The 27,775-nt window shown below is 34.3% G+C and overlaps 1 protein-coding gene and 1 long non-coding RNA gene across 9 annotated transcripts in view; one reads left to right on the forward strand and one right to left on the reverse strand.

The window, feature by feature from the left end:
* Positions 1-10,945, forward strand: part of LOC138122182 (serine/threonine-protein kinase dyf-5) — a 47,509-nt gene extending 36,564 nt beyond the window's left edge. For 5 of the 8 annotated variants that reach the window (XM_069036347.1, XM_069036349.1, XM_069036350.1 and 2 more), the window contains exons 4-8: positions 9,142-9,480; positions 9,532-9,723; positions 9,783-10,237; positions 10,297-10,541; positions 10,606-10,943. In XM_069036347.1, coding sequence (XP_068892448.1) covers positions 9,142-9,480; positions 9,532-9,723; positions 9,783-10,237; positions 10,297-10,541; positions 10,606-10,718 — 1,344 coding nt within the window. In that variant the 3' untranslated portion in view covers positions 10,719-10,943. Of the gene's footprint in view, positions 1-9,141; positions 9,481-9,531; positions 9,724-9,782; positions 10,238-10,296; positions 10,542-10,605 lie in introns of all 8 variants that reach the window. The other 3 variants (XM_069036345.1, XM_069036344.1, XM_069036351.1) reach the window with 3 other exon arrangements.
* The window catches only part of LOC138122237 (uncharacterized), a 99,324-nt gene extending 75,311 nt beyond the window's left edge, over positions 1-24,013 (reverse strand). The window contains exon 1 of the long non-coding RNA XR_011156391.1: positions 23,940-24,013. This is a non-coding gene — a long non-coding RNA (uncharacterized lncRNA). The remainder of the gene's footprint in view (positions 1-23,939) is intronic.
* Positions 24,014-27,775: the final 3,762 nt, after the last annotated feature.

Below are 27,775 nucleotides of genomic sequence, written 5' to 3' on the forward strand. Positions count from 1 at the left end.
GTATGTCTGAATGATTAGATTCATCAAATTCAACGATAGATATCAGTTCATTTAATTATTATTTGGCTTCATTGTCACTCAACCCTACATAGGGAGACATTTTACTGCACTACTGCACTTACACAAACACCTACGTAATGTTGATGCATATATACAGGCTGTTTGATAAAAAACGCCTTAACCCATAACTTTTTTATTTATTACCCGATTTCAATGAACAAAAAAACCAAAGATATGGTTTTTTATGCGCTACAAAACAGACATAAAATATATTTTTTTGGTGTTATCTTCAATAGCTAACGATGGTCAACTTTTTTTTTTTAAATGGGCACATGTAGTTTTTTTAGGCTCAGTCTGGCAAGGTTTTTTTTTCTGAATCTAATGATGTATTGAAAGTTATCATTTGGTCCATAGTTAACTGAAAAAAAAATTAATTTTTTTTTTTGTGGTTTACCTTATTATGAAATGTTTAAAAGTTCCATGAAAAACAATCGGAATACAAAGTGCGGTAAATGTCATCCAAACGTCAGCTTAGAAATTTTCATCTGCTTTTTTAAACTTTTTTTATTTAAGTATAAAATAACAACATTGTCATTCATGCAGGATAGCAGTCATTTGACTTATTATTTTATATTCGAGTGTAATAAAAATCGTAATTAGTCAAAAACAAAAATTTAATAGAAAAATAATAATAATAATAAAATAAAATTTTATTTTTAATAATTCATGTTTTCCAAGAAAATAATAATAAAACACCTCAAGATTGCACCTGAAAATTTTCTAACTGACACTTGACATTTGTTGCTATTTGTATTCCAATTGTTTTTCACGGCTTACTTGAAAATTTTATAACAAGCTGAACCACAATTAAAAATTGTTTTTTTTTTCACTTAGCTAAGGACCACAATACATCACTAGATTCAGAAAAAAAAACTCTATCAGACTGAGCCTAAAAAACTACATGTGTCCATTAAAAAAAAACCATATTTTTGGTTTTTTTGTTCATTGAAATCGGGTAATAAATAAAAAAGTTATGGGTTGAGGCGTTTTTTATCAAACAGCCTGTATATACAGGCTGATTCACGTAGCCCGTTCATTAGAAACTTTCTGATTTCCCCAAATCATATTAATATGAAAATTGGTAGTTGACTATAATCGACTACTCCAAGTTCAAATGAAAATACCGGAAATCGACGCTATCTTTATTTTTTTTAATGGAAAGGTCTCATTTTGACTTCACATTTCGATTCTACGTTAAATTTTGAGTTTGGAACCTCTTTTTGTCAACACTTATCTGTCATCGTTTTTGACCTATGTCATCTTTTTTGCAAAAAAGCGAGGTTGCAGGACTTCATTAACAAATTTATAACTCTTGAACCATCGGAAATAAATAATTGTTTTTTTTTTTAGTTGAATTTCTAAAGACCTGGCCGATCTTTTCCGCCATTAGTGAAAATTTTTTTATGATTCATACGCCTACTGAAATTTTTCAAAATTGCTAATCAAAAAATGTCAAAAACTTCATTTTTTTAAATGGCAACCACCATTTGTGACACTACATATAAATGTAAAATTTAATTCTAAGATTTTGACTATTTGTCTTTTACTAACCAGTGACCTAATAATTCTGAACGATTGTGATCAGGTTTGCAATTATTTTCTTCATTATTTCCAGCATTTCCAAGTAGTTATTTTATGTTTGTTTTACCTCAAATAGCGTGCGGCAACATGGCTTTGATTTTTCCTTCTCATTTCCATGGATGCAACAAAGATGAAATATTTGCAGACTATTGGGATGCATAGAATGTTTTTAAATGTTGCCACATTTAGTATAACGAATAGGTCCATATTATCTTCTAAAAAAAAGACAATTTTTTTTTCAAACATTTTTACCTGATATCTTAATGACCGGTAATTGGTGATAACGAGAAGTAGTCATAGACAAAAAAAAATTCTTATAAAAGTTTTTTCGTTTTGGAGATAAAAATGATTGAAAATTTGGTCAAAATTGCTAGTACGCTGCTGAGTTAAAGGTGGTTACCTGATTATCTTGGTAGTTTAGCAACAATAATAATCAAAGGTAAAAGGTGCCCGTTAGTCACAAACTCCTCTCGATAATTTCCATAGAAACATTATTTTACAAAGCAGTGTGCTTGCACCTACGACTTTATTGTGGAGTTGATGTAACAATGGTTGCTAATGAAGTGAAGAAATTCGGACAAATTTTCCCTATTCATAGGCGTTGAAAATACAAGGATATAGGGTAATTTCCATCCTTTTGATTTCACCTCCAAAAGTCATTTACGCAGAATTAATTTGTGTAAAGGATACTCCACATTTTTTTTCCAAACTTATTTCAGAATCACCCTGTATACGGTCGAAGCACATAAACAGCCCTTTCACAATGACGTTAACGTTATACGTCGATGTTAAAACGTAAATGTTAACGTTAGATCTAATTACATGTGTTTTAGTATTTTTTTTTTAATTATTTCCGTTGAATGTTGGAATTGAACGTTAAGAATCCAGCACATTTTTGGGTCTGACGTTAACGCTAACAATATCATGTAACATTAACTTTCATCATAACGCCATTGTGAACGGTCTACACTGAAATACATGTAATTTTGAATTTCTAGATCTAACGTTAACATTAACGTTTTAACATCGACATAACGTTAACAGCATTGTGAATGGGCCTAAATGCCGCAAACCTAAAACGTATAATTGCGGTCACAGCAGCGAAAGGGTTAAAGGCTTTCAACAAAATAAAAGAAATTACTCATGGAGATAATGGAAACGTAATGAAAAAGTACAAAATTGTAGAAACAAATGACGTGACCCACAACCTAACTTTTTAAAAGCCTAAATTCGCGGTAAAAAGGTGTGTTCACAAGGCAAAATTACTAAATTTAGTAACTCTAGTTCGTCGTTACAAAACGGAATTTACTATAATAGACACAATTTGATTGACACATGTCAAAATGTGAAGTGAGGTTATTGGTTCCTAAAGGCTGCTTTACAGCATACATTAGTGGAATTACAATCGTGGACGAAATTTTTTGTCCGCCATTGTACCTACAATACAGGGTTGCAATTATGTATGAAACTTACTCCGTCCTGCTAAAATGGTTTACGTTAGAACCCTGAAATTTTACAGGCACTTAGAACTCATTAAAAGCTACTTATTAAATTAAAAACAAAAACAAACTATTCGTAAGTTTTCAAAATACAAAGCCAACTTGATTTTTGGTTAGGTTGGAGGCTATGTGGTTTCTGGTGACAAACAAAAGATATCGTAACCGTAAGGCAGCGAATTTTTTGTAACAGTTTTAGTTGGATTTAATCTCTCAATTCATAGTAACCAACCTTAGGCATTCAAAATTACTTTCGAAAATTTTAGTTACACACAACATGGAAAACGTTATTTGCCTAAAAGTTCGAATTCTAGGGAGTAATTTATTTTTGACACGATTATAGGTTTAGTGATTTGTTCGACAGAATCTTAAAAAAAATTAAAACATAATTAAAATAATATGAAAACACGGAGAAGCAGCATTTAAAATCTGTCAAAATTTAGAGAAAACCAAACCTATGGTAGTAGAGAATGTCGCAATTCGATTATTTCATTTCTCACTGAAACATCTGATTGAGAATATTAAAATTTTGTAAATAAGGGGACCACTATCCATTTACTAAACTCCCGCACTGTCAAAGTGTTTGCAAGTTGCCGCACTGCCATTCTGAGACTAGTAATTTTTACTTTAACGTTGGCGTAAAAATTTGAAATTTCAAGTTTGAAATCAATATAAAACGTAAAATAATTATGTTAATGGCCAGAGAGAAGCAGAGTATTGTTAATTATTGTTTGGAAAGAAGAGAATTAACTCCATTAACATAACCAAACTTTTCTTGTTGACGTTTTTATAAATAGATTTTGTGTACAGGCAACTGAAAAGGTATGTCACCATTGGTACACTCCAAAAAAAAATCAAAAATTTGACATTGACAGTGCGGGAGTTTAATAAACGGATAGTAGTTGGGTACATAAGTTTGATATTTGAAACTTTATTATTCAATTAGGTATACAGTAATTGTTTTCTAAGTTTTGTGCTTTTAAAATTTGATATCGTTTCACACACCTTGCAATAAATGCTTTCAGTAAAACTCAAATGACAAAACTAAACGAAGCAACGAAAATTTAACAAAATGTTTCAATTAATATTTGAATAGATGTTTCAAATTTATTTAAAAAATTTGTTTCTAAGATTCTATCGAAGAAATCACCAAACCTATTATTGGGTGATTCAAAATGATTGTGGATAGGTATGGCAACTATGTACGAAAATGTATGTGGCAACTGTGTCGGTAGGATTGAGTTGACATTTCTTTGATAGTTCATAGTCGCCCAGTTTTGAAATTGTCAAGTTAATGTGCAATGTTATAAAAAAATCAAATGCACGCGTATGAAATGTCATACAAATGTCAATTCTACCCCACCCATACAGTTGCCACATAAATTTTCGTACCTAGTTGCCATACTTATCCACAATCATTTGGATCACTCAATATTATTTAATTCTAAACAAAATAAGCTTTTTAAGGATGCCCCATTTAACCCATGTTCCCACTTAAAAAAAATCAAGTTGGCTTTGTATTTTGAAAATTTATGGATAAAAAAATATTTTAAAACATTTGAAAAGTAGTTTTCAATGAGTCCTAAGTCTATTTAAAATTTCAGGGTTCTAGCTTAAACAAACCATTTAAGTAGGACGGAGCCGGTTACATTCATAATCGCAACCTGTACGTATATCAAGTTACAATTCTAAAATACCACTTACGTAATGTGATCTTATTCAGTTTTCCTTAAAAATTAAGCATAAAAAATTATAAACTAATTATAAACTACATTTTTTGATCGCGTGATTGAAAAAATAAATTTATATTAAAAAATTTTGCGTAGATAAGAAGTCGGTAAATACCTTTTTTCAATTTTAAATTGATTCAATTTTCTCAGATTTAAAATGCAAATAAAATATAAAGTCGAGAAAATTGCGTGTCAAGTAGGCATACCGACAATTTTGCCAAGAAAATTGTATTTGCAGCTATGCAAAATATTCTGTAACCAGCAAGAATTTTTCACCTAATCTTTTTAAAAAATTAATTAAACAGAATATTAATATTGTCTATTGATTAGGTATAGGTTAACCCACTTTTTGTATGATTATCCTGATTGTTACTTTTTCTAATAACTCGCCAAGGTAGTTTAATTCCCTTGACACAAAATATAACGTAGTCTTAAATAAATTTAGTATGTATGAATATTTTGGTTGGAAAAAGTAAACATATTTATTGCACGCAAAATGTCAGTTTCTATTTGCATGCGAGGTATAAAAGTACAATAATGTAAGTATATACATACATTTTAATAAGCATTGCATATTCATACTGGAATTTATTAAGAAAAAAAAACAGCTTTAAAAAAGTAGTACTATGGCGGACAATAAATTTAGGCCGGCAAATTTCTGACACTTCAAAAAAGTCAATGCAAGCGACCATTTATTGTCATTATGACTGATGTGTCAGTTTGTCAAACTGAAGGTTTTCAAGTTGTTTGGCGTTTCCTTCGCCCTTTTCGTAACTTACAGATCATGACCCACTAGCATAACTGATTTATAGTAGCACTTCTCTCTGGTGCACGCTTCTTTTCCCAATTTTAATTTTGATTATTGCTGTCACGATGACAAGAATGACAAAAATCGAAAATGGGGTTAGTTGAACATAATGCCAGCTTCACATTTTGATATCAAGCCAATGACAGGCCGGCCTAAATTTATTGTCCGCCATAGTATATAATAATTAAAGTGCGTCTATCGATATTTTGAAACGACTTTTTAAACACTAGTTAACATTTTGGGTCGTTTATGATGGTCTCATTACTAGGGGGTTATTTACCTACCCTGTAACAAAAACTCTCGATGGTACCTGCGGATTATTGAGGATCGGTTACTCACTACTTTTACGACAGTCTTTGTTAGCCGGCATTAAACCACTGAAGGAAGCAAAAGGTCGTTTTAAAATATCGATAGACGCACTTTACTAAGGTTTGTCCAGCGAGAGATTGGTTGACATAAAAATCACTAAATTCTACGTAGAGAAAGTAGTAAAGTCCATTCAAAAATCAAAAAACCACCAACGTCGCATTTTCCTCGATAATTACTATCGGCAACGCTGTCTACTGTAAAATTTTGTGAGTCTTGTAATTTTGAGGTTAAATGTTTATTAAGTGTCTTGTTTTTCTGGGCATGTTTAAGTAAAAATAATAAGAATCAATAAATAAATGAAACGTGCTGCTAATAAAACAATATGAACGAAATTCAAAGCAATTGAATTTTATTTTCAAACAAATAAATGTCATAATTTATAGTTACCAACATAGTATGAAAAAATATCTACCTAGGGTTTTTTAAATTTTACCAACCTAAAGCAACAGGTGGTGGTTTTTTGATTTTTGAATGGACTTTAGTAGATGTCTATGGAGGTAATTAATTTATCAGGGTCGCAGTTTTGTGTGTATAATAATAAAACAATTAAAAATAATTCAAAACTGATTTTCACATCTTAGATTAAGCATTACTTATATATAGGTATTTTCATATTTGATGGCGGAAACAAAATTGTATTGTCAGTGTCAAATTTCTCATAAACGCCGTAAAAAAGAATGTTTAGGTAAATTTAAATTTTCGCTAAATAGATTGCAAAAATAAAAACCCGTTCTTTAATTTTTGTCATTGGTTCAAAAGGAAAAGTTATTCTCATACCGGGTGTTTTATGAAAAACCTTTGGTGCTATAACTTCCTTATTTTTTATTCGATTTTAATAAATTCTATGTCAAACAAAATCGTCTTAAATGGGCTACAATTTGAATTGATTCAATATTTGTTCTTGAGTTTTGTTTTTGACAAATGATAGTCAAATTTTTTTTTTCAAATGGCACTATTAACTTTTTTTGCTCAGTTTTATAGAGATTTTTATTTTAAATATGAAAATGTAAACAACCATGCTCATGCATAGAAACAAAAAGAAGAAATTAAAAAATTATGTTTTATTTTTAAATCAAGCAGTCACATTAAACAGTAATAAAAAGTGCATTCTAATTTTGCAAAGTGACTAAGACAGCTATGGACATTCAAGACAATGTCTATTTGACTCCGGCCGATAACAGAGATGATTTAATAAAAAGAATCGTAGCAGTATGTGAACAAATACCACCAGAATTTTTATTAAACGCCGCAATGGGCGTCAGTGGAAGGTGTCGAATGTGCCTTAGAGAGAATGGAGGTAATTTCAAACAATTGCTATAGTAAAGTTATGGTTACTTGATTTTTGAAAATTCTATTTTTTTAATAATAACAAATTTTTGATTTTTTATTTTAATGTTTGTGTATTCAGAAGATAAACATCTATCAGAATAAAGATGAAAAAATATACCGTGCAACTTAAAAAAACAAAGTTAGCTGCGGTCTGTCAAAAAATATAATGTTAAAAAAAATCATAGCATGTCGAGCTATAGTGTTTCTAAAACGATTTTGTTTGACGTATCATTTGTTAAAATCGGATAAAAAATAAGGAAGTTATAGCACCAAAGGTTTTTCATAATACACCCGGTATAATCAAACGTATTGCAAATAATTTCTCTAGTTTGACCATGAATAACTTTCTTATTGCCAATCTGCTGCATTTCTGTCGAAATCACGAACGTCTTTGAGAAATTTGACACTGACAATACAATTTTGTGACATTTCTCAGTCTTTTGTTTCCGCCATCAAATATGAAAATATTTTATTATAAAGTCCATTCACTTTGTATTGAACTTTTCAAGGTCAAATAATTTAAATTTTGGCTCTGTAATTATGTTTTCGTGCCTCCGGCCGGAATTTGGTAAATTACAGATCTCGAAATCGTCCAGAAACACATGCATTGCCGGCCTAGTCCGGCTAAAAGTAGGGATTTTGAGTTGTCATCGGTTTCGGTTGGCATTTGTTATCAGAATTCTATCAAACGTCAATGTTTGTTATGTGGATGACTCGTTAAAAATGTTTTTCTATTTATAATAACGTACAAACTACAAAGAAGCAATATTTAACTAAAATTAATTAATTAAAATTACGTTTCGAGCCACTTCTTGAATATGGGCTGGTGTATTTATTACAACAAATGTTTCAGGAAAATGTCAAAAACAAAACAAATTAATTAAATTTAATAAATGTCAGGAAACAAGAGCGATGTTGATTTTAAAATTTAAATGTTTAAATGTATGTGTTGCCAACACAAAAAAAGTCCCTAATACCAATTAATAAAACAAGTGCTTTAACTTCCATTTAACAAAAATCCGCAGAAGTCGGCACGAAAAATTTTGTGTATCACACGTCCAGAAATTGTTTTGCGAGCATTCGTGCTTACAATACTCGTCTGTCGACTCGTACTGCAAACCGTACTCATGCTCGCAAATGTGCAGTTTCTCGCCTTGTGATACAAATAACTATTTGTAAATAGTGACATGCATCTAACCAACATAATGTGATTTAGCAATGCTCAATTCAACGTTTACGGTGTTTACCTGCATGTCATTATTTACAAAACATAATTACAGAGCCAAAAAATAAAATTATTTGACTTTGAAAAGTTCAATACAAAATGAATGGACTTTACGTCTTTGAATTCATGATTTTCATTTTCATAAAATAGACACGAAGGCAGATAAAGTTCCTGAAAAGTATGAAAATTTAAAAATGACAGATGAAAACCATAAAAATGAATCTACGCTCCAATTTGCAAATGAATAGGTATAAAGAATTATCAAATGCCGTAATATTTGACGTTTTATCCTAGATGATAAATTTTTTCCAGTTGCCATCATATTAAAACTCTACCACTTGTACTTATAACTGTAGCTAGTGACTAACAGTTCTTTTTGAAGTTGAAATTAATCAAAACGTTCATCTAGTCTAGACTAGAACATGTCGAATGTATTTAAAAAATATAGATACCTATACATATTTGATTTCTTGAAGAATGTTCATTCTCATAACAACCTTCGTAATAATATGTTAACTAATAATATCTAATTTATTTTTGCAGATTTTGCAAGGGTTAGCATTTATACATAGGCATGGTTTCTTTCATCGAGACTTGAAGCCTGAAAATATTCTTTGCTCAGGTCCCGATTTAATAAAAATAGCCGATTTTGGTTTAGTTAGAGAAATTCGCTCACGTCCTCCATACACAGATTATGTTTCTACTAGATGGTATCGTGCTCCGGAAGTCCTACTCCATTCGACTACCTACAGCAGTCCAATAGACCTATGGGCAGTTGGCTGTATAACCGCCGAAATTTACACTTATCGTCCGTTATTTCCCGGGACCACGGAAACGGATCAACTTTATAAAATATGTGCCATTCTTGGAACTCCTGATAGGGTACAGGACATTAAAATTTAAATATCACTTAAAAAAAATCAAAACTTCCAGAAACAATGGCCAGAATGTTATCAATTAGCAGGAGCCGTTGGATTTAAATTTCCTTACTTTAAGAAAACACCTCTCGGTGACGTAGTGCCTCAAGCCAACGGAAGTGCAGTTGATTTAATGGATAACTTTTTAAATTGGAATCCTTCTCTCAGGCCTACTGCTCAATCAGCTTTAAAACATCAGTACTTTCAGGTAAATATTTATTTCTTCCAAGTACCAAGTGCCTCTAAAAATTGTTACTGCTCATCAAGGTTGGTCAACAATATAATATCATGCACTCTGGAATTCGTCAAAATCAAATAAATGCATCTCAACCACACCAAAATGGGATACATCAACAGCAAATGCAACCTCAAAGTATTGTTATGAATAATGAACAAATATATCCGTCAAAGCCAATGCAAATTCAGTCTAGTGCTCGTGGTGCAAGAAATCAGTACAATCAACAAGTGATACCACCACCACTTCAGCCTTCGGTTCAAATTAATATTCATTCCTTAATAAAACCTGTGCAACAACCTGAAAAAACGGATAATCCTCCCATAGTGTATAGTTTCGGACAGTCTGATTTCACTAACAAATATTTTCCTGGAAATAAAAATCAGTCTAATGCTAACAACAAAACATTAACGAATAATAAGAAAATTACGTGGGGATTGGACGATACCATAGACTACAAGGAAGATGATTTTGCGGATATTTTAGGGTAACGTAAAAGCTTATAAACATTGTGAAGGTGCTTATTTCTATTTAACTTTTCCTAAGAAGCAAAATTAAAACGCACACAAATGACAAATCAAAGGAAAACAAAGTCAGTTTAAGCCAATACAACCTTCAAGACATCCTCGAACCTCTAGCCAAAGCAAGCGCTGGTACCGCCAGGAGTCAGTACCTCAGTGTCTCAAGATATGTGGCAGGGCAACCGTCAGGTGTAAGAAGAGATTCAAATATTAGTCTAATGTCGACATTTTCAAATAGAAAGGATAGTGGACGATTTAGTAATAAACCCAGTAAGTAGTTAAATTGAGTGGAAATGTAATTAAGTTTTTTTAAATATGCATCATGCTTTTCTAGGTAAAGTAGAATTACCAGCGATTTGGAATGATCCGCTTGGTGGAATAACTTCTGGAAAACAAAGACCAGTTGAAAATTTAAATAATTTAGGAAGTAATTGGATTACTAAATAATCCGTACTGTATGTTACCTCTAAATAAACATTTTACAATGCAATTCTGTTCATGACAGGAGCAGAATAGAAAATAAATTTTTGTAAAGCAAAGAATTTTTAATGAATGTTTGATTGAGGTAATGTCACGATATTTTATAATAGCTAAACAAAACTTCGATCTTTGGAATTTTAAGAAAATTATACATACCTACCTATTACGTATTTCTTATTTTCAAATGAAATAGTTTCATTAAATAAAAATGTTAAAATAAATTAACTCGTTTCATTTTTTAAGATTCATTTTTATACAAAAAAAATTACAAGTTAGTTTTATTCATTTAAAATGTATTATTAAATGCTACTGCCTCACTAGCAGGTCCGGTTGACATTTTATGAAAATTTGTCAGATTTATAACATTTTGGGTGATTTGTAAATAAGATTTATTAGAAATTACAATTTATTCATTGATATTAATGGTAGGTACAGTCGCGAAATCAAAATTTCAGGCAGCATTTTACTGTCACTTCAACAAAATTTCTGTAAAGCACCTTTTACTGTCAGCATGACTGACATTCAAAAATTAAACTTTTCTGTGTCGGTCACGCAGTCAGTTTTTGAATTTTGGGTCTTGAATTAATTGCAATGGGTGTAATGAAATCATCGCTTTCACCTTATTATGCCACAAATCACTATTTTTTAATGTAAATAAATCAACATAACAAAAACATGACAAGAGTAAAAAATTAGCTTATATTAACGTAATAGTATATTTTGTAATTTGCTTCCATTTTGATTCTCTAATAGACATTGTTTTGTCACCGATGAGGATTTTCATCAGCGAATGTACTTTATTTGAGTTGGGTAATTTAAACTCACTTTGCGCTGGTATTTGTTTATTGTTTGTGAACTACCTACTGTCTGTCCTGCCCGAGTGCTGAGCTCGCAGTTAATCTCTCAACCTACCCTCTGGACCCAGGTAAAGTACGCACAGGTACCTCCCCCTGCTCCGGGTAGGGTGAGTCAACGCTTTCACTTTTTCTTGCCTAATTCTAACATCATAATAGTAAAACATAATTGTTTAATCCTAAGACTAAACAGACATATTAACGAACGCGACGTCATCATCTGGGATGTCCTTATAGCCATTATTTCACGGAACATTTTACGAAAATTTTTAGGTTGGCAAAGCTTAATCCGTCATGCGTGTCAGTTTAAATTACAAAATGTGCAAAGAATTATTTATCAGGATTCATCAGGCAACAAATTCGCGACCGTATTTTTGGCAATTTCACGTTATTTCAGCGGGCGTACATGAAAGATTATCTTTCATATTCGTGTTTTGTGAGAGAATTTGGATAAAACAAAAGGCGACTTTGAAGACTTGATCGAATTTTCACTTTTAAAATTAAGACATTAACATTACTAACCGCCACAAAAATCCCTAAATCGAGGAAAGTAAACATTTTTGTTTAAAAACGGCTTAAAAAGGGCAAATTGCAAAAAATAGTATAAAAAACTCGTTTCATAAGACCTTGAAGCACTCATTCTTTAAAAGAACTCGTGGCTACGCCACTCGTTTTTTAATCTTGAATTCGTACTATGGCGGCCACAAAATTTTGGCCGTCACTTTCTTGACATTCAAGGAAAGTGTAAATAAACCTTTAGGAATCGTAACCCTACTTTCGATTCTTGTCATTTTGACAATCAATTTAAACTGTTTGAAGCTCAGATATTCCAAAAATCCGACATGAGTGAACAAAATTAGAGCAATCGTACATAGATAACCTGAGGTAAACGTTCTATATAGTAGAAATGACAAAATAATTTTGAGTTTTGCAATTTACCACCCAAAAAATAACGTTCATAATCAAGACGGTAATCATGATGACAATAAAGTACGGATTACAATTTTTTTTTTTTTTGAATTGACTATTAAACAACGAGTTTTATAAGGGTTGATTTGGCGCACGAGTCCCAAGTGTAGAAAACGACCCGTAGGGGAGTTTTGTATGGGACGAGTGCGCCAATGCCCTTATAAAACGAGTTTTTATGTTATTTTTTAGAATTTGCACCCTTGATTTAATTTTTAAATGAAAAATTTAAATTTTCAAATTCTAGGGAATTTTGTATTAATTGGTAATTCAAGGTAACGGATGCAACTACATCGGCAACAGATGTTAAAAAGTAGAGTTTGAACATTAATATTGGAAGTTTTTTGGTGTAAATGACAATAATACACTGAAATATTGATAAAAATTTTCTTAGAGATCTATTAAACTACGAGTGCTTTAAGAGATAGCCATAAACGACTCCAAATTGAATACAATAATAGGCCTATTAGAGACGCAGATTCTAAAAAGGTTGTTTTAGAGTTTACAGTATGAAAATGACAATACTGCCTGAAATTTTAATTCCGCAACTGTACAGTCACGATCACGGAATTTCGTCAGTCGTTGTCATTCAACTGACATTAGCTGTAAACCAGGTTTTATATATTTCTAACCCCACTTTGGAATTTTTGACATGAATGTCAATTTGTCAATCATTTTTATTGTGCGTCACAGAATTTCTGAAACAAAAATTTTAAATGTCAGTCATAATGACAATAAAGCTTAGGCTACACAATTTTTTTTCGAAATGACAGTAAAATAACTGACAAAATTCCGTGATCGTAACTGTACTATCGCGATCAAAAAATTTTGGACACTAATGTCATCGTGCTGTCATACATTCTAAAACGACCTTTATGTATTAATAACCTCAATTTTGATTGTGTCAATTTTGAAGATGTGAATGTCAGATTTACCGAGAAAATATTCAAAAAGTTGTAAAAATCAGACAAATGGAATAGAACGATGTTTTAATTAATAAAAAATATAAAACAAAAAAAAAAATTATATTTTAAACCAGTGTCAAATTGACAACAATTTCATCTTTCATGTGACAGTTTCAATAAAGCATGATTTAGAGTAATTTTTTTAATGTGATAGAAGTTTGATGTCCAAAATTTTATGATCGTAATAGTACAGTGGCGGCCATTAATTTGGAAACACCAAGATTTTTCTATTGTAAATTGTTTGTCACTTTGACAATGTTATTGACATATCAATTTCGGCTGCGACAGTCTGTTGAATGCGCTCAACGATGACATGAGTGACATGAGTTCATGACATAACGCTTACACTATCAAATATTAGAAATATCCAGTAAACTAGATTAGGCCGGTGTTTCCAAATTAATGGCCGCCAGTGTACATCATTAAAATTAATTCCAAATATTTTTCTTAATCGCTAACGCTACGATTTTAATAATTTCGACTTGTTTGAAAATCAAAATGATATCTTTTGTAAACATTTTTTGGCATTTAAAAAATTCTTTCGCCCATTTTTTGAATAAATCCTACTTTATTCCATACCTCTCCAATTCTCCTTAGAATTTTTTTTTTTGATAATAAATCCAATTATGTCGCTTTAATCTCTTCTAACATATCTTGGGGAACGACTTCCTCAGAATCACTAACGGAATCCATTCTTCAAAAATTCATAAATCTGAGACAGCCAGCAAGGGTAAAATACACTGTTTATAAAATACAGCCTTGGTAACGGCAAGTGTGCAGTACCTACCAGTTTCTCTGCAGAAAATAGTATTTTACTGGTTTCAGTATAGTAAGCCTTGATTTACATTCACAAAAGTTGGATGGTAGGTGAGTCATAACTGTACTAGTACAGTTATGCTGTAGGGTAATATTGCCATAGTGACATGTCAACAACAATCAACAAATGAAGACAATATCTAACTTTATTCATTTATTAATTCAAACAGACGGAACTAAAAACAACAATAATTACTTAAATAGACGGAACTCTGCCATAGTAAAAATGAACTGCACTTCATAGCATGGGGCATCGGGTAGTACCTACGTCCATAATGATGAGGGGCAGAGGAGCTATATTTCTTCGACTTTATAAACAAAAAGATAAATACGCTACGGAACTAACACTACGAGCACTTACCAGTTCATGAAAATACGCCAACATCACTCTCATTTACACTTGTAACCTTATTTAGATCCTGCCCTTGTTTGAGTGTCTCTATGATTTCAGATAAGTACATACCTCCTGCCTTTCGATTTTTCCGGTATTAAGCTATTTAAAGCTTGTTCTTCTTCATTTAAGACGTTTTCCGGTAAAACACTATCATTCAAACTCATTTTGCGAAATGTCTGTTTGTATAAACAACCAAATGTAACTATGACACTCGAACATATCATGCAAACGCGATCAACTCAATCTATTTTAAGACGAGTGTTGGGATTTAATGGTTTTAAATTTTCTTCGGCTTATTCTGAAACCGGTAAACTATTGAACAAACCGCGGATGTTATGAATCATAACAACCTTAGATGTCTTAAAATCCTCGCTCTACCAGCTCGGATTTCAAACCGACATCTGCGGTAGTTATGATAGTCATAACATCGCTAGGTATGTTAATAGCTATAACATTACTAGCATGGTAAAAGGGTTTTACTGGCGGAAAGAAGTATATGACTGGCGAGTCGTAGACGAACCTCACATCTTCTGGAGTCAGTAATAGTAGATTACAAAGCGAGGTGGGAACACATTCCCACCGAGGTTTGTATACTATTTTATCCGGAATGATTACATTTTTAGCAAATAAATTTAAATTAAATTAAATTAATTCAAAATTAATCCTTGTCTTCTTAATTACACGTTGAGGTCGTTAGTTTCAAAAATTCTTTATTTGTGACGCACCCCACATTCAAAGTTTCTTCTACAACATCTACTTCGTTTTCGGAATCACGAATATCACTCATTTTACTGTTTGTTTTTCAATACAACTGGCGATATTTGCGCACAAAAACTGCAATGGCGGTAGTTGTTTGCAGATTGCCTTATAAACGCGATACAAAAATCGACATTGTGGCAACACGATGTGAAGGGTATAAACACGTATCGCATTGGGCCTATTCTAGATGTGAATGTTTTGTAATAAATATTCAATCGCGCAAAAAATCTCATAAGCATCACGAACGTTAATGACAATGTACCGATCTCAGACAATTTTGGAGTCGTCGCAAGCTACTCCTCCAAACAATTTTCTTCGATCGGTACATTGTCATTACCGTTCTTTATACTTAATATACTATATAACACGATTTCGAATAAAACCCGTTACCTTGCGTGTATTGTTGAATATTTTTTCTAATATCTAGTTGTTAAAGGTAGCTTTACGGACTGTTTGTCACCATGTAAACAACCTCATAACGGCCGGAGTCCGTTAAGGGTGTCCGTTATGAGCGGGAGCGGCCGTTATGAATGACTAAATAACTATAGCAACGTAGATCTAAACTTTATTTTTCAACTTTTTTACAATTGGTACAATAATTAATGTTTAATGTTATGGGACACACCTTGAATTAATCGAAATCCGTATGCCACTAGCAGATGTAGACGAGATCGAAGATGATGCTTCAGACTTTTAACACCACAACACAAGCGCGATTTTGAGGGAATAACGATGACCTCACTTGCTCTCCGGACATCGGGAATATCTTGATCGCGATTTTTTATTGATTTCAGTCGTTTATTTTCAACGGAAAGTTAAGTGTTGAACAAATCTGACAAACAGCAGCAAATGTAGACAAGATCGAAGATGATGCTTCACAATTTTAACACTAACACAAGCGCGGTTTTGCAGGCAATAACGATGACCTCACTTCCGGACATCGGGCATATCTTGATTGCGATTTTTTATTGATTTCATTCATTTATTTTCAACGGAAAGTTAAGCGTTGAACAAATGTGACAAACAACATTGAAACTTTTTTTTCACAAACAACGGTTGACATGACGACGTCCTCCGCACACTTATTAATCATTCGGTTTTTCGATGGCGTTGAAAAAAATGTATTTCAAAAAGATAATTGTGAACGAATCGTAGAGATATTACAAAAACTATTGTACAATACACGTCCGTTAGGGCCTTTACAGCCTTGCCAATATTATTCGACTCACTCTGCGAGCTCGTCTCACAAAATCTCTGGCTCGCCAGTAAAGGCTATCCTAACGGACTTCTACTGTAAAATACTATTATTTGTTCCTTACTTGTAAATAATTATACAAACTATTAAAAATTTTGATATTTGAAAAAAAATCGTATGAGCTTTACATGTATTGCTTTGGAAATGCACGTTACTCATATGAGCACGGGTGTAAAATTTTACTGGCTAGCCAGTAAGAGACATTTTCAAGGTAAATACAGTGACTTGATAAACTGATGTTTACAAGTACGGAACAAATAAATATCGTTTCCTGTCTTATCATACAAGTAACTTAACTATATGCCTTGGCGGTCTTAATAGAAGACAACCTGCCACCACTTCAATGGAGACTCGGACGCGTAGTATAGTGTTCCCATTTATAATTTGGTTTTACTACCAGCCCTGTTGTCAGGGAGTTAAATACCCCGACAATAGGCAACTACGGCTATAAATCCTAGGACTGTAAAAGAAGGTCTCTTCTCTGTTGTCTGACCAGGCTACAATATCTTCACGTCTATTGCCAAAACCACAACCCCAGCTCCTAATAATTACAATTGCACTGCCATAAAACCAAATTATAAATGGGAAAACTATACACGTGCACCCAGGAAGTGACGGCGTTGTGCGGGTGGTTTCCGTGAAAACGGTTAGTGGCACGTATAAACGTGCAGTGAAAAAACTGTGTATTATTCCAACCGAAGCGGTTTAAAATAATTTTTCATTTCAAATCATTTTTTTCTTTTTTATCTTTCCTTGTTTTTTCATGTTTTGTGACATACCTACACAATTTATATACGTATTTTTTTTTAGTTATTTTTTATGTAAGTATGTGTGTGTACATGTATTTTTTTTTCTTTTGTAATTGTTATAATATAATGTTGTTGAAGTCATAAACTTCAAGGGGGGCGGCATATTCAGGCCGTTAGCCCTACCATTGGTGGGGGTTACCACCCCCCCTAACGCAAACCCTTGTTAGTTCTGTATCACACTTGCAACTAAAGAATAAAAGCAGAAACATCATTCAATAAGTCTTTTTTACTTCACCAATTTTAAAAGCGCCAAACGATATCGCAAATCTGGTCCTTCGAGAAAACGCGAACAAATCTAATAAACCGAGAAAATACCCTTGAGTAGATAGGATTTAAATAGTGGCTACTTAAATTTTCAACTAATGTTGTTTTTACCTGGATTAATAAGCGGGTAAAATAACTAGCTAAATGTAATTCGATGCTTAGCATTGAATGAGTAAGCAAAACTATTTTAACAATCAGTCACTTTCAAAAATTCAATTCAAAAATAGAAGATTCAAGTACGGGCCTGGATCTTATTACTCATAGCTCGTGTCAATGGTATAGGGCGTATGGGAGTTGGACCACGTTACCTGTGTTTTCTAAGTGTTCTGAAGGGTATGGGATTAAGTGCATATACGGGTTGGACCACGCTACCTGACTTATCTAGTTACCCAGGGGTTCGGAATTTACCTGTTGGTTCTGGACTAGTAATACAACAATTTGTTGCTAAACATTTGTCTACTTAACGTAGAATCCACATCATGGTTATGAACTATCTATAGCACCACACACAACACACAACACTATTTGTTTAGTCTCTCACTTGGGTATACACTTTTGCAGAGCACTCTTTTTACCCAACGCCATCTGATTTTTCCGTCTTTTGCAATGTTGGAACTTCCATTTTAAGTAAATATGTAGTAGGTGTCTAATAACAAAACTACGAGTAAATAAAATCAGTAATTGCTTCTACATTTAAATACGCCAAGGTCCCACCAGTTATTTTTTCAACCCCCAAGCTAATAGGGTGAATTTGATCTCTTTGGCCCCCCGTCAATACCTGGAAAATCTTAATCCCTTTGGTAGAGGTCGGTGGCCGAACTCGACCATCAGATTAACACAAATTTCGGATCGTGGTCGAACTCGGTGACACCCATGGTATACCTCAGAACCACTTTTACTGGGGACAGTTGTAAATCAGCCTGACACCAGTTGACGACGGTTGTCATTTAAGAACTCGGCCATAAATAAAAGTGTTTTCCATTACATTATTTAATATTTCCATTTATTCAATTATTATACCAATCTAAATTCCGTTTTGCATATCATCATAATGTACAGTCGATGGACAAATAAAACTGGGACAAAAATGGCCAATCACATAAGTCAAAATTTACAAATTTGCATCGTTTAAATACGGCTTTGTCACAAATAGGTTAACTTTCGTATGACATATTCTATGATACTGACAAATATAGTCCATTTTTTTATTATAGTCCGATGAGCTTAGTCCGAATCAAGAAGTCGACATGACCTGCGTCTGTTTTCGACATTTGACAGCAGTGCATGGTTCTACCAATATTTGAAAATTTATTTAGGTAACATGTTGGCAACATGAGACAGATATCATAACAAATTTCAATTTTTAAGATTTTGAGTTGTGTTCTTTCGTGCTTTGTTGGTTTTTCTGCAAATTCATTCCTCCGTTTTAATTTTGTCTTTCAAAAAACCGCTCCCTTCAGAACTCTTTTGATGACTACTTACATACTTATCAACTAATAGGTCAGATATATTAAAAATTGTTGAAAACAGCACTAAACAACCACGTTTAGACTGTCTTTCTTTCTTCCTAGATTTTGTTTCGGCAACGCCATGAATTAGTTTACCCACTTACCTGTTAGCTTCCAGTCTTGCAAGTTTCCGGGCAATTCCAATATTATTTTTGCAATTTACAAATTCTGTAAATGAATCTGTCCACATGCTTTTCGTTGGCATCATACGGAGGACATTTCAAGCAAAATTAAACAAATCCTAAATCCATCACAAATAATGTGGTTAAAACGTAACCTAAAAATTTGACGTCGCTAATGTGATAAACGTACAACTCGTGTCTTGCTCGAATCACACATGCTAAAGCGAGATGCATAGTGGAACACGCTTAATACAATACGTACAAGAATTCAATAGTTTGTTTACATTATGTTGAAAAGAGATAGCAATATGACAGTTGTTCTGCTTTTTAATTGATACATCGGACTATAATTAAAAAATGGACTATATATTGACAATTCACTCGTCTGATTTACATAGATTAAATTTTAAGTGTCCCAGTTTTATTTGTCCACCGACCGTACGCATTACGTAGATGCAGTGGAAGAAAAAAAAACTGATAGCTTTAATAATTTGATAATAAATTGCTATCAAAATCAACTTTCACATCAATTTTGTTTTCAAAAAAATAATTATGCCATGTTGTAGTATCAAAATTGAAGATCATTTCCTCCAATTTTCATCTTTTTTTGACAATTTTAAATAGGTTAAATTTAAAAAATGCCATACGATGGTCCACCCTGTATTTGCCTCATCACACGGTACTCAAGGATTCTACATCGACCAAGTTAAGAGTTGTTTTTAACGCGTCATTTCGCTCAGCTGATGCATTGAGTCTGAATGACAATCTCATGGCAGGACCTACAATCCAGCCAGAGCTTTTTGCAATTTTGTTGAGATTCAGAACTTTTAAATATTATACGTCGTAAACGGGGACATAGCTAAAATGTACCGCATGATAGAAATACACCCCGATCACACTGACCATCAACGAATTGTTTGGCGCGAGAACACCGAAGATCCGCTAAAAACGTATAGATTAACAACCACTCTAACCTACGGTACAAAACCGGCCAGTTTTATAGCAACAAGATGTCTTAAAGAACTAGCTCTTCAAAACGTAAATCGGTACCCGGAAGCCGCTAAAGCAATTCAACAGGATTTTTATGTAGACGATCTTTTGACGGGAGGGGACTCACTTGAAAACCTAATCACTTTACGAGATCAAATAATTCAAATTTTAGCTCATGGTGGTTTCTAAATGGGCCGCATCCTGCATTAATTCCAGATAGTCACGAGCCTAATCTCAACGTTAGTTTCGATAAGGATGCTTACACTAAAACGTTAGGGCTTTTTTGGAATCCTAATCACGATTCGTTACGGTATCAGGTAAAACAGTGTGACATTCCGAAAAGACTAACAAAACGCGAAATCCTATCTAAAAGGCGGCAGCGGAGTTCCTCCCGGCGGTCAGAAATTCTCAGGTCTTGTAGCAGGTAGTGAACGGTAAGGGATTAGCGCTGGTGATAAGAATGATCGGGTTGAGTGATGAAAGTATCATTTTGATAATCGATGTTGGAAAAAATGTTTAGTTTAATTATTTCTTTAAAAGCGTCAGCATGGAAACTGAGTGAAAAAGTGCGAGATGTTTTCAAAAGTTTTTTTATTGCAAAAATAGATATACCTTGAGTTTTTTTTAATGACTAGATAATATTATTGTTTAATATAAAAACAGTGCTAGGCTTTGTAATTTTCACAAAAATAAAGTTAACAGGGGGTTGAAAAATTAGCATGTAAAACCCTATGGAAATCACAGCGGAAGAGGTGGAAAAACAGATAAGACACTTGAAAAAGAGAAAGGCACCGGGATGGGACGGGGTGCAAAATGAAGCGTGGATGTATGGGACTGAAAGAATGGTAGAGAGAATGGTTGAACTGATGAATGGGGTATGGAGAGGAGAGGGATTCCCGGCGGACTGGAGAGAAGGCGTAATCTGCCCAATTTTTAAAAAAGGCGAGAAAAACAGGGCGGAAAACTACCGAGGAATAACTCTCCTGAACACGGGGTATAAGTTGTATACGTCTGTTTTGAGCGAAAGGATGAAGAGAGAGATCGAGGAAAAGGGAGTGTTGCCGGAATGGCTGGTGCGGAAAGTCGAGGAGATATATGCGAGAACGAGAAACAAGGTGAAGGTGGGAGAGAAAGAGGGCGAATGTTTTGAGACGACAAAGGGAGTGAGACAGGGCTGCCCGCTCAGTCCCCTGCTGTTCACGATATACGTAGCGGACGTGGACGAAATGTTGAGGAAAGCGCAGGCGGCGGGGGTCGTAGTGGGTAGGGAGAAAGTTTGGAGCCTGGCGTTTGCGGACGACATGGTGATTGTGGAAAAGAGTGAGAGAGAGATGAAAGAAATGATGAGGAACCTGGAAAAGTATGTGAAGAAGAAAAAGCTGGGAGTGAATGTAGAGAAGACGAAAATGATGGTGTTCAACGAGAAAAAGAGGAAGAATGAGGAGAGCGAATGGAAGTGGGAAGAAAGCAAGATAGAAAGAGTGAGCGAGTTTAAGTACTTGGGCTACACCTTCAACGAGAGAGCCACAGACAAGGCGCAAGTGAGAGAGGTAGTGAGGAAGGCGAACAAGGTAGTTGGATGTGTGTGGGGAATAGGAGAGAGAATGTGGGGTGGCGAGTTCGGGAGGGGAATAATGATGTTCGAGAGCATGGTGGAGAGCGTGCTGATGTACGGAGCAGAGATATGGGGATGGAAGGAACGGGAGGAGGTGGAGAGAGTGCAAGAGAAATATTTGAGATGGGTGCTAGGAGTGGACAGAGAAACACCAGGGTACATAGTGAGGGAAGAGTGCAAGAGGAGCAAGCTGAGAGTGAAAGCGGGAAAGAGAGCGGCAAAGTTCGAGGACAGAATGGGCGGAAGGGAAGAGTGCAGGATACTGACTGAGTGCTATAGAGGAAAGAAAAAGAACGGATGAGAAGGAGAGAGAGAAGTACTGCAGGAGGAACGGGTATGCCAGTGAGGAAGTGGAAAGAGTGAGAGCGGAAGGAAGATGGATGTGTGCGGAGTTGAGCGAGAGGGACAGAGATACGGACAAGCAAGAGAGAAGGGAGAGAATCAGAGAATCGAGGTACAACAGGGAGTATGAGAGGTGCGTGACAGAGGATGTTCCGGTGTATCTGGGGAGAGAGAGCGCGAAAGAAAGGAAAATGATGGCGAGATTTAGATGTGGGAACAAAGAGAGAGAGAACAAGTACTGGATGGAGGAGGAGGAAAGAATGTGCAGGATGTGCCGTGAGGAGAGAGATGATCGAGCACATGTGGAGAGGATGCGGCGAAATGAGAGAGAGGGAGGAAAAGGAACGGGGAGAAATACTGAGCGAGGACGGTAGAGAGATAGGATAGATGAAAGAGGTATGGAAGAGGAGGGAAAGGATAGAGAAGGAGAGGGGTGGGGAATAGAAAGAAAAATGTATGTTATGTTAACTTAAAAAAATGTTTTGTTCGACACTGTCAGAATTTGAAGAATTTGAAAATTTTCTCCTATGTGAACGGATTTTGATAAACGTCACAACTTGTCAAAACGAAACGTCAAGTTAATTTTATAGTATTTTACAGTAGAAGTTCGTTAGGATAGCCTTTACTGCCGAGCCAGAAATTTTGTGAGACGAGCTCGCAGAGCGAGTCGAATAATACTGGCGAGGCTGTAAAGGCCCTAACGGACGTGTATTGTACAATAGTTTTTGTAATATCTCTACGATTCGTTCAAAATTATCTTTTTGAAACACATTTTTTTCAACGCCATCGAAAAAACCGAATGATTAATAAGTGTGCGGAGGACGTCGTCATGTCAACCGGTGTTTGTGAAAAAAAATTGTTTCAATGTTGTTTGTCAGATTTGTTCAACGCTTAACTTTCCGTTGAAAATAAGTGACTGAAATCAATAAAAAATCGCAATCAAGATATTCTCGATGTCCGGAAGTGAGGTCATCGTTATTGCCTGCAAAATCGCGCTTGTGTTAGTGAAGCATCATCTTCAATCTTGTCTCCATTTGCTGCTGTTTGTCAGGTTTGTTCAACACTTAACTTTCCGTTGAAAATAAACGACTGAAATGAATAAAAAATCGCGATCAAGATATTCCCGATGTCCGGATGGCCGCAGAGCAAGTGAAGTCATTGTTATTCCCTGCAAAATCGCGCTTGTGTTGGTATTAAAATTCGGAAGCATCATCTTCGATCTCGTCTACATCTGCTAGTGGCATACGGATTTCGATTAATTCAAGGTGTGTCCCATAACATTAAACATTAATTATTGTACCAATTGTAAAAAAAGTTGAAAAATAAAGTTTAGATTTACGTTGCTATAGTTATTTAGTCATTTATAACGGCCGCTCCCGCTCATAACGGACACCTATAACGGACTCCGGCCGTTATGAGGTTGTTTACATGGTGACAAACAGTCCGGAAAGCCACCTTTAACAACTAGATATTACAAAAAAGGTTTTAAGCGATTTGGAGCCTTCAAGGGGCTCGTCGAACAAAAAAACGTTGTATTCAACTCGTTTCACTCGCGTTTTAAAATGGCCCACGCGTGCCAAAAAAGGCCCAATTTACACACAAACTCGTCAAATAAATTACTATTTTGGAATTGTAAGTTTTATTTAGAAATTGTGTAAGGTATAGGCTTGCCGATATCGATTGACGCGCTGTCAAGCTGCTCAGTTTGTAAACAAACAGTTTCGTATTTGACGACGTGTAAAATCGGCTTTTTGAAAGTAAGAAATTCAAATTATTTAGAAAAAAAAAACAGAGTGATCAATCGGGGAGGTGTTTGCTGAGTTCCGGGTTTCAAAAATATCGAAAAAAAGAATCGGTAACTGAAATTTTAATAATGTATTTGGCATGCGTACTTGCCAACAACAAAGAACCTCTTATTCGTGAGAATTAAAAAACAATTAATTGTTACTTTTTATACAATAAATAAACAATAGACGCATAACGCAGTTAATTTCAATTGGATTAATAATTTACATGATTCATGTAGTACGTTAAATTTACTGGACAAAGTACGTAAAGTAAAACCATTGAATGTTAGGAATTATTGTCATAAAAACATTTTTATTTCGTTGCATCTCAATATGCACTTGATCTTTAGGAGAATAGACAAAAAATCGCAATTTTGTACATGAAATTGCTCTTTGGCAATGAGAATGTTCCAGATACTATTAAAATCGCGCTTGTTCCTCTTTAAATATGTTTTTATATTGCTAAATCTCAAAAATCACACTAAAAACATTCCGAATCGAAATTCTGTCGTTGAACTTGCTCATTTGTAGGTACCTATATAAAATATAGCAACAATTTCCGAATCGAAAATTTTACCTTTAGATAATTTTTTTCCGTAAACAGCTCGTATCAATCGACTGAAAGCCGCAAGTTATTATTATTTGCATGATTTATTGTACACTTGAATGCGAAAATTTCAAAAATTCCTGTGTTTTAATGAGTGATATTACATATCAAGACAGGCGGAATTTTGAAAACATGAACTGAAAGCTGCACACTGCCTCCGCGAGGCAAAATAAAGTAAAGTTACGTTACATTTGCTTTTACTTTTGTGTTGTTTCGCGATCTGTCCAACAACAAATGTAATAGTTGTTTTATTTCTATTCCAATTTATTTGCCTACATGCACAAAGTAATTTGACAGCTGATTGTGAAATTGGGAATCAAACCAATCGGATTGCTTACTTGAACATCGATCTTGCAATCGAAATCGAAATGTAAATATTGGGTGATTAAAAATAATTGCGGATAAATCTGGCAACTATGACGAAAATTTATGTGGCAACTGTGTGGGTAGAATAGAGTTGATATTTCTTTGACAGTTCATAGTCGCGCAATTTTGAAAGTTGTCAAATCAATGTGTAATGGAATTAAAAAAATCAAATGCACGCCTATGAAATGTCATACAAATGTCCACTCCACGGCTTCCTAGATTAATAAGAGTCGAAGCCTCTAATACGGCTGGTCGAGTTCATCAGTTCATCAGCAAGTGGGCGCCACTATACATTTGTGTACTGTAGTTTCAATTTGGTTGTAGGTCGTAAAATTTTATTGGATATTATGAGCGATTAACGGGCACAATGGTTGGGTTTGAAAAGGTTGGGAAGCGGCGCGTGCCGTTTGCCGTACAATGCAAATATACCAAATGTACAATACAACCCTGCTTAAAATATTACCTGGTAGTGGTAAACTAGGATTTATAAGCCCCGCAAGATCTTTAACTTAAAGTACCATAAAATTTTACGACCTACAACCAAATTGAAACTACAGTACATAGATTTGTGTATTTGGCTGCTTAACCGCGTACAAATCTCATTTTAAAAAGAATCGTAATTTGTATGTTACATACACCACTTCAAAAAGTAGATTATTAATAGAAAAAAAAACATTAATACGATTTTTCATTAATTTAATTTAAATAATTTTCGTTTTTTGGTAGAGGGCGCTACTATACTTTTGGCTTTTGAAGGAACAGACCGTGAACAGACAGTTCAAGGAACTCGACCAGCCGTATTAAAGGCTTCGACTCTTACTAATCTAGGAAGCCGTGGTCCACTCTATCCCATTCACACAGTTGCCACATAAATTTTCGTACATAGTTGCAATTCTTATTCACAATCATTTTGAATCACCCAATAAAACTGCTTGAGATTCATTGTGATTTCAAATTAAGGCCCGGTTTATTCACCTTCAAGTAAATTTATCTGGCCAGTAGTTGCTATGATTTAGAATCTGCTATTGGTAGATCCATGGTAATTACCGTTCAAATAAAGTTACTTGAAGGTGAATAAACCAGGCCTTAATGGAAGAATAGTATATTATGATACAAGTTTATAAGGAAGCCTTTAAAGCACGCGCGACGAGTTTAAGAGCACGACGCGTAGCGGAGTGCTTTTAACGTCGCAAGTGCTTTAAAGGCCCTTATAAACGTGTATCATACGCTATTTTTTATTATACCTGCACTACAATCTGAAAATCATAGCAAAAAAAGAATTACCTTTTCTGAGGTAATCTGTGTCATTAATCGTTGATATATAAATGGTCAATTGTTGTTGTTTCGTTGCTATCATAGATCGTGTATCAATGTCTATTTATCATTGTTCAAATGTAGGTGAATTTGTTGTTACCTAAGCAACCTTTAAAGCTCGGCGTGCTTGAATCGCCTGTTTTCGCACGCTCAGGCGTGCTTAAAACGGCGATTCTGATGCAGGTATAATAAAAAATAAATCATTTGTTTGGACATAAAATTCTGACTTAATTAAATTGTGACTTAAATTCTGGAACAAAACCGCATGGTTCCAACTCGATCACATTCCAGGCACATCACACATTTCCAGCATTTCAGCAGTGTAGAATACTGCCGATAGAATTCATCTCCCATGTAAAATCCTTCATTTTTACTTTGTTTGCACATTTCCAATAGCTTTTCACAAATTCACAAAACGATCACAAACAAATTTAGGTATGAAATTTAGACAAAACAGGGTCAGTTCTTCGCGATATTATAATATTGGGTTACCCTCTGGATCGACCACTCTTCTTCTAATTTGGAAAGAATGATAGAGCTAAAGTCAAAACGAAACATGACAGGGCAGAGCTTAGGATGCGCGCTCGCTGAGAAGAGGCGCATCATACAGTCGCGTAGAGGTACAGTCGTCAGTTTAGGGGCAAAACTTAACCAAAACTCAATTTTCTTCACCTGATGAAAGAAATTCTACACCGAGGTCATCTACTTTTGTTGTAAAACCTCTAATAGAATAATAAAAACTATAGTTGACTCAAGTTGCAAAAAACCACTTGTCATTTGCAACAGCATTTTTTCAACATTATTGAACCAAATAAAGGCACAAAGGGGCCACAAAATCATAGTTTGGATTGAATATTTTCCATAAAAGTACAGTTTTAAAGTAATTTCAAATTACTAATGCCATAAAAGTGCGGTTGCAAATAACAAGTGGTTTTTTGCAACTTGAGTCAACTTTATCTTCATCTTCATAACATTCTTCCAGCGTAAACAAAAGAAAATTTTTGACTCCGCCACTGTCATATACGTAAGCTGGATTCAACTGATCTATATTCGTCTTCTGCGCAAACCACGTGATGTCATGTTTCGTTTTGACTTTAGCTCTACCACGTAAACGTCAAATTCGTCTGTCAATTCTGTCAAAGCTGACAACCGGAAATGCGTTTAGATTACAGTGGTACCAATTGTATTTATATTTCATCAAGACATTAAATTCATTGGAATTGTAAACAAGTTTCGTTTAATAACCAAACGAAATTCAAACCGTATAAAATATAGCCAGTACCACAGACCA

This window comes from Tenebrio molitor, chromosome 1, assembly GCF_963966145.1.
Source record: "Tenebrio molitor chromosome 1, icTenMoli1.1, whole genome shotgun sequence".
NCBI classification, from domain to species: domain Eukaryota; kingdom Metazoa; phylum Arthropoda; class Insecta; order Coleoptera; family Tenebrionidae; genus Tenebrio; species Tenebrio molitor.